The following is a 7,354-nucleotide window of genomic DNA, read 5'->3' on the forward strand; positions in this document are numbered from 1 at the left end:
AGTGGAACCCTTCGATAACACAAATTTATAATCGAGTTAAAGACGATTTACTATTTTAGTTCTGGATGGTCTTAAAATGCTTTTCTGTGTCCAATTCTCGTTGTGTCATTCTGTTTCCCGATTGTCTCGAGAAATCCCCCACCTCTCCCCACCTTTTGAAAATTAAAGCAAAAGGACTTTCTTCTTTAACCGTCAAGACATTACATCACGCACGCCATTTTAAACCATGAAAGGAAATTACAAGTTAAAAACAAGAGACCTAATCGGAACAAGGAAGTTACATGTTAAAAGCAAGGAACCTACACGGACAAGTTCCCTAATTGATGACGCTAACTTAAACAAATGAAGGGAAATCACAACGTAAAGACGCGAACCCTGAGTGGAACAAGGAAATTAGGAAATCACAACCTAAAGACACGAAACCACCTAAGTGGAACCAGGAAATTACATCTGAGAAACAAAAAACCTAATTGAAACAACCTTCTCAGCCCTTCCAACTTTCTGTTTCCATTATTTCATACAAAGGAGAGGTCCATTCAGGGAATTGATTTTGGTTGTATTCCTTCCATTCTTTCCACCATTCCATGAAGCTGCTTCCTTCCAAGAAAACATTGGAGGAAATGTCACGATCATTGATCAATCTTGTCACATAACCTTCAAACATTTCAAGGCTTTCCAGCTTTTGGTGTTGGCCCTGTTCCAGGATTTTCATTTCTTTCAAAGCCCCTTCTACATGTGCCCAAAAGCAGGAGTCCTGAGTGAGGGATGCAAGCTTGGTGCGACCGCTCCGACCTCTTGAACTGCGAGTGTTTTCCTTCTCTTCCATCCATTTTTGAAGAACTTTATGACGAGTGGGTCTTCCATCTGAAAGATAGTTGCCTTTACCATTAGACATGCCATAATAATGTGCAATATCCAGAGGCTCTACAAGTCTTCTATACGCAGTGCCAGCATTTATCCACTTATTTTGGGATTGGAAATCGCCTGGCAACTCATGCTTCTGCCACATGTCAATAATCTCATCCCAAAACCTGGCGAGACTTTCCCGACCCAAATTAGCATTGATATCGTTATGTTTCCTGAAAGAATCATAATATGTGATGCTATTTTCCTTCTCACAATGCTCTTTATACCACTCAAGCTCTGCCATAGTACTTTGCTTTAGGCTTAATTCAGCAGCTAACTTAGCAACGTTTCTTCTATGCTTGTTTTCCATGCTCCCTGCTATTTGTAGGGCAATCTGTGCATGATCATCCTGCAAAACGTTGACATCACCGATTCAAGAACACGGTTGAGTCTCAGTTAGTGAGATAAAAGAAGAAAATAAAATTCAGAAATGCAGATAAAAGTCAATATCACATTATAATTTAATATCAAACTCCTACACCATAAAAGACAAGAAAAACTTTCAGAGAGATTTTCACTTAACAGATTTAAAGGTTGTTATGAGGAAGAGGAAATTAGCATTTACCTGAGCTCCGATACCAAGGGCTTCCAGTTGCAATGAAATTCCCATCTTGTAAGAAGATTCTGAATCAGGTTTTGCAGTTATTTTCCCACTGATGGACATTTCTACGACATGATTCAAAACATAACCATACTCTATATGCTCTGAAAAGCAGTCCTGTACAATAGTATCATAAGTTTTTTCGTAGCTTTGCAGTGTCAAATGAAGAATCTTCAAAACGGTCTCAGAATTATCAATACAAGCCGTCCCCTCGCTTGAACAAAACATGTAAGTGCCAAAAGGTCTGTAGGGGCTTCTCTTGATAACTCCATCTGACTCCCTCAAAGAGTCAGGCCCATAGTTTGTTACTGTATTATTAAGAAGGGTCCTACAAGCATCTTGAATAAGAGAATCAGGTACAGTTTTACTGTCATTATCCATTATGCGTTGCCAATAAGGCAAAATAGAAATCAAGGGCTCAGCGATTGACTCAAGTGGTGCAAGGAGAATTCGAGGAACGATATCATGCTGGGAAACCACGTGAAAAAAATTGCCTGCCCAATTTTCACGGGCAACTGCTTCAACAATTCCTACATCCCCCACTAAAGGACTTCCAAATGTTATGCAAAAGGGAGAACTTTGCCTGAGCCTCTTTTCCAATACCCATAGTGTAGCCAAAGTTGCAACTGCCCCTCCTAAGGAATGACCCACAAATATAATGGGTTTGAGCTTCCTTTGTTTTGAATCCGTATAAATCTTCATCTGTTTGGTCATGAAATACATAACACAATGTCATTATTTTCCTTCTCCTTTTCAAAAAATTCATCTCTTAGAAAGGAAGAAGCAATCACTCTTTATGAAACTCGTAAGATAAATCAATTTACCTTTGTTTGGAAATCTGTGTTCTCCACAATATGCAGGAACAACTGAAGAGCTCCCTGATGGACGCGAGCTGGTTGAGCATCATTACCCTTGAGGCAATCAGAGAAAACCTTGTTGTCAGTTTGTATATTGCCCTCTCCATATTTGCTCTCTTCGACGAGGAAACCTTCTATCTTAAGAAATGAAGGGAAGGCAACATATGCAATGCCTTCATATTCATTTACACTGTAAGTCTCTGAGTTGTTTGCAAGACGCGACTCTTCCCAAGCCTTGGACAGTATTCCGCACGAAACCAGAAAAGTTGCAATCTCCTGATCAACTGTGAATCTGCACCCAACATTTCTATAAATTAGCACTACCATTGAAGGAGGCCAAATACCAGATTATTGGCTCTGCTCCTAACCGTATCCATTACTGGGCCAAATAAAAATCGCGTTACTAATTACAGACCACACCATTATTTACCACAATCCCATTCGAAGATTACAAAATAGAGCCCATCATTTTATCGCTTCAGAAACAAACAACAAATACAAAAAATTTCCTGAAAATTTTCAGTATGTAAAGTATTACCAGCGAAATAGGCGCCGATGTTATGCACCAGCAGGTTGAATCAAAGTTCAAACCCATTGAAATGAACACCGAAATAAACACAATTTCACCCTAAAATCGGACCCAACTTCCACTAAGCTCTATATTACCAAAATTCAAAATTTCTCCGAAACCACATCAACAAGAGTAAAATGCAATCTTTTACCTTCTTAAATAAATATCCTTAATTTTAAAATTCGACACCGAAGCAAAAACGAAAATGATTTTACAAGGTTATCCTTTTTTCCCTCAAAACCATATTAAAAAACAATAAACTGCAGTTTTTGACTAAAAACAGTAAACTAAAAAAACCTTAATGGTCAACTGCGACTACCCATCCATTCCATTTAAAATAAGGGCAAAATAATTTAAAAAAGTATTTATCAAAATGTATCCAAAACAATCATATTTTGCAAAAGCGAAATTTCGGAGCTTATTCTTACAGCGGTGTAGACGACTCTGCTTCCATTTGCTGTGCTGTGCGTGGCTTCACTATTTCCTTTGGAGTTTCCACAGAACGCAGCCGATGGTATATAGGTAGGAAAAGAGAGGCGCCAGGCAACATCCCGGAAAATCAATGGAATGTGGAAATGGCAATTGTTAATACGTTTGTCAACGTCGAATAATAATTTCCCGACACCTTTGTCGGAAACGTACAGGCATTCATGTGGGGGCTTCGCGAACGTAGCGTCAAAGAACTTTCCAGATTCTTTCATATGGTATTTTCCAAGAAATTTCCAATTCTTTGCCCCCGCCTCGGGGAAAGAACATTAATACTGAAAAATAATTTGTTCGAAATAGGAAAAAGATGGTGTATAAATTCTTGAATTGAAATTTATTAATTATTAACGAGGATGCAGCGCGAAGTAATTAATTTAATAATGATGATTCGTTGAGATGTTAAATTTTGTGAATTGAAATTTACGAAGTAATTAATTTAATAATGATGATTCGTTGAGATGTTAAATTTTGTGAATTGAAATTTATTAATAGTGATAGGGATTACCTGTTGAGATGTTATATTTGAATTTGAATTTAAATTTTATGATAAAGTAATATAGTAAATTAGTTAAAGTATTATTACTATTTTAATTTTAAGTAGAAGAGTCATTATATTAAAATATTATATTGTTGATAATATTTTTTCAAAATTTTATTGGCTTTACTTTTATTAGATTTATTTGTTAGTGGGTGACAGCAAAAAAACATAGAGTTAATTGCCAAAATAATTTTATTAACCAAAATAAAAAAGACAAGTGATGCCATAAGACTTTTAAAATCATAATGCAGCCAATAATTATTACAAATCAAAAGAGTTGATTGGAGCAAGATTCTCCAATCAAGAGCCAGGTGATGGGCGAGGTTTGAAGTCACTATGGACATGTTTCTCCATGCGGGAAATCTTTCTCTCAAAGCATTCTAATTTCTCATTTATTCTCCTTTGTCCCTTCTGCAAGGTTGCTAAACGGTCTTGCATTTGTCATTGATTATGCTGAAGGTTATTGATGAATATGATGATTGCATTATTGTCATCATGAAGGTCCCTGCTGAGATGCTTCAGGAGGAGGGTAACTGTTGGAATCACAATTTTCATTACACAAAAACCTAGATGTGTTCGTAAACGGATGCATCGCTAGAGTTAACGAATCCATAAGAGGTGGTTAAGCACATGTCGCAAAACACACGGGGAGCGCTGGTTTATCTAATATCCAACAATCTCCCTCCCAACGCAAGTCAGGTGTGATTCAAACTCGAGACCTTTGGCTTTGATACCACTTTTTGGAATCACGATTAATGTGACACCAAAACCCACATGTAGTAGTAAATGGACACATCGCCAGAGTTAACGGACCCACGAGAGGTAATTAAGCACATGCCACGAAAACACATGGAGAGTGATAGTTTTTCCAATGTCCAACAGTAAAATGTCGTAGTTGGCTATCGAAATTGTCAAAAGTGGGGGCAACTCCACAATTACAAGTGATTGTGTTGGGTTGGGATTGAAAATCTTGCCAAGGCCTGGGTTGCCCAAAATATGGCCATCATTATGTCCCCTCTCTCCCATACCTCTTCTTACTCGCCCACGCTGATGATGGATTGATAGGTGAGATGCACTATAAATACCCTAGAAACAAGTTTGTACCTCACATGCCACTAGATATCAAGAGAAATAGAGCCCTAGGTCAACCCACTCAAACAAAAATTCCCAGGAAAACTTGAGAGATGAGGAATTATGCCTTCACATGACCCCTGAGAAAATGACCCAAACCCACCAAGAAATAGACAGGTCACCAAGCAAACACCACCAGGGCAATGATATATTTCCTACCCCAGGTCACAAGCAGTAGGAAATGACCTCAAAACCCCCAATTCACCTTTAGAATTTGCGAAAAACCTCGATGTCTCCAAGGTGACCAAATTTAACATGATGAATTGCCAAGAATAAAACACAATGATTCCCATGGACGAGACAATAATGCATTGGGAGCCTTCAAACCCAACTCCTATGCCCAGGGGACTAGCTATTATAAGAACCAGACACCTATCTTGTTTAGCTCAGGGAGATACCAAACTTAGACCCTTTCAGCCAAGCTCCGCAGAACACCACCAAAACCACTAAACACTAATAACCTAGCCCCGAAAATGAGGCAAATTCCTACCATAATTAACAAAGAGATTATAGAGCTCCCCAGAGTTAATGTGACTGCTTAAATCTCTACTATTAATGAAAGAAATCCATGTAGAGCGCCCAAAGTCCCTTACCTTTTTCCTTACAAGACATTCCCAAAACAAATTCACCCAGTGCTCCACCATGCAAAAACCAAACAACACTAATAACTTAATGGTCCCTTAAGAAATTCTCAAGTAGAATCTCCTTATGTCGGGATCCTAGATTTGTTTGCACTAGGTTGATGTACCAATTCCCTTAACTCCCAAAGCTAAAAAATTAAACCACTAGGTCTTCGCATTCAATCCCCACACACATTCTACCTCCTACAGATTCACATCTTACACAATTGAAGCAAGTCTAATGCTCATCATAATATCTCCCACACCAGTTCCATGAAAACCACACTTAAAGCATAAACAAGTTACGGAATACACCATCTCATCGACTAAAGGGAGATTCATTCTGCACAGGGGTTGCATGGTAGCAAGGTTCCATGCCACACTTATTAAATTTTGAGAGGGCTAATGGGGTGAAAGTCTCCCACAACAAACCTAATTTTGTCGAGATCTATCATCCCCATCAGGGAAACCTTGTCTATCTCCAGAATGTTGTCCAACTGAACATACCAACTACAACTAGTTTTCATGTTATATGGGGATGAAAGGTCAAGATCTTGATCCTCGTTGCCCAAATTTGCTAGAAAATTAGCCACTTTTTACCAATTTTTCGCGAGTGATAATTAATTAAATAAGGGAGGGGTACTAACAAATTATAGATTTGAGACACCACGAGATCTAAATGCCAACTATTGGCTACTTTTGATACCAAAGATCCATATATTAACTTCTACGTTGCATATGTTACCAACTGGGAGTCCCCATCTAACTCAATCTCTTCAAAACATTATTCTCTTGCAATCAGCAGGCCTCTTTCAAACACAGTGAATTTTTCTATGTTAATACTAGTGTAACCACAATGACCCACATAGATTCATAAATTATTGCCTCATTCATCAAGGAAGATTCCCCTGTATCACGTCGGGCTTGGGTTGCCCTTGGAGGCCTCGTCAAAAGGGGGGAGAGAAAAACTTGAAGGGGATGTCCCTGACTCCCGTGGGCGATATGAATTACTTGTAGCAATCATGTCATGAGAAACCTCCATGTTTCTTAGTGTCCTCGCCTCAACCTTATCTGCCTTCTAGTTTTTCATATCCCAAAGTTCTGATAAAATTGTTTCTTTCAAGTTTTTCTTCATGTCATGCCATACCACGTCCCTTGACATCCTTTGTTCCTTAAAGATAATTATGTTTCATTCAATCTAAACATTCGAGAGTAAGAGGCAAAAACTAATGTCCAAGCTTTGTCAACTACCAATTTCTTAAAGGGGGATAATCTCCATGTCTCCAGAGATTCCCATAAGCTATTTGGGGTGCAATCCGAATACCCAAATAAATATAACAATCAATTCCAAAAATTCTCCATAAAGGAATATATATTCAAAAGGTATTCCATGGTTTCCTCATGTTCCTTACAAGAGGACATAAGGAAGGGCCCATGAAGCCTTTTTTCCGCAGATGGTCCCACGTCATAATATTTTTCCTTTCGATAAGCCACAAAAAATGTGTTACCTTTCCCCACGATTTTCTTATCCATATCCTCCTCCAGAAATGTTCCTGAGGTAATTATGAATGACTCACCATCATCCCACAAGTTTCCTTTAAAATGAACATTCCCTTCGATTTATACCCCCACCTTATCTCATTA

General features: G+C 38.4%; 1 protein-coding gene across 1 annotated transcript; it reads right to left on the reverse strand.

The window, feature by feature from the left end:
• Positions 1–244: 244 nt before the first annotated feature.
• On the reverse strand, positions 245–3,488 carry LOC149243845 (lipase-like PAD4). Its single transcript, XM_089367871.1, has 4 exons — positions 3,364–3,488; positions 2,332–2,656; positions 1,472–2,209; positions 245–1,255 (listed from the first exon to the last, which is right to left on the reverse strand). Exons 1-4 carry the CDS (start codon positions 3,483–3,485, stop codon positions 485–487), a joined length of 1,956 nt encoding a protein of 651 aa, XP_089223997.1. The 5' UTR covers positions 3,486–3,488; the 3' UTR covers positions 245–484.
• Positions 3,489–7,354: the final 3,866 nt, after the last annotated feature.

This window comes from Pinus tabuliformis, chromosome 8 (genome assembly GCF_031772625.1).
Source record: "Pinus tabuliformis cultivar Carrire ecotype Pingquan chromosome 8, CPIR1, whole genome shotgun sequence".
NCBI classification, from domain to species: domain Eukaryota; kingdom Viridiplantae; phylum Streptophyta; class Pinopsida; order Pinales; family Pinaceae; genus Pinus; species Pinus tabuliformis.

Coding starts and splice junctions, on each gene's coding strand:
- LOC149243845 (XM_089367871.1), bottom strand. CDS start 3,485: ATGTTGCCTGGCGCCTCTCTTTTCCTACCTATATACCATCGGCTGCGT. Junction 2,210..2,331: donor ACACAGATTTCCAAACAAAG/GTAAATTGATTT, acceptor ATGACCAAACAG/ATGAAGATTTATACGGATTC. Junction 1,256..1,471: donor CCCTTGGTATCGGAGCTCAG/GTAAATGCTAAT, acceptor AACGTTTTGCAG/GATGATCATGCACAGATTGC.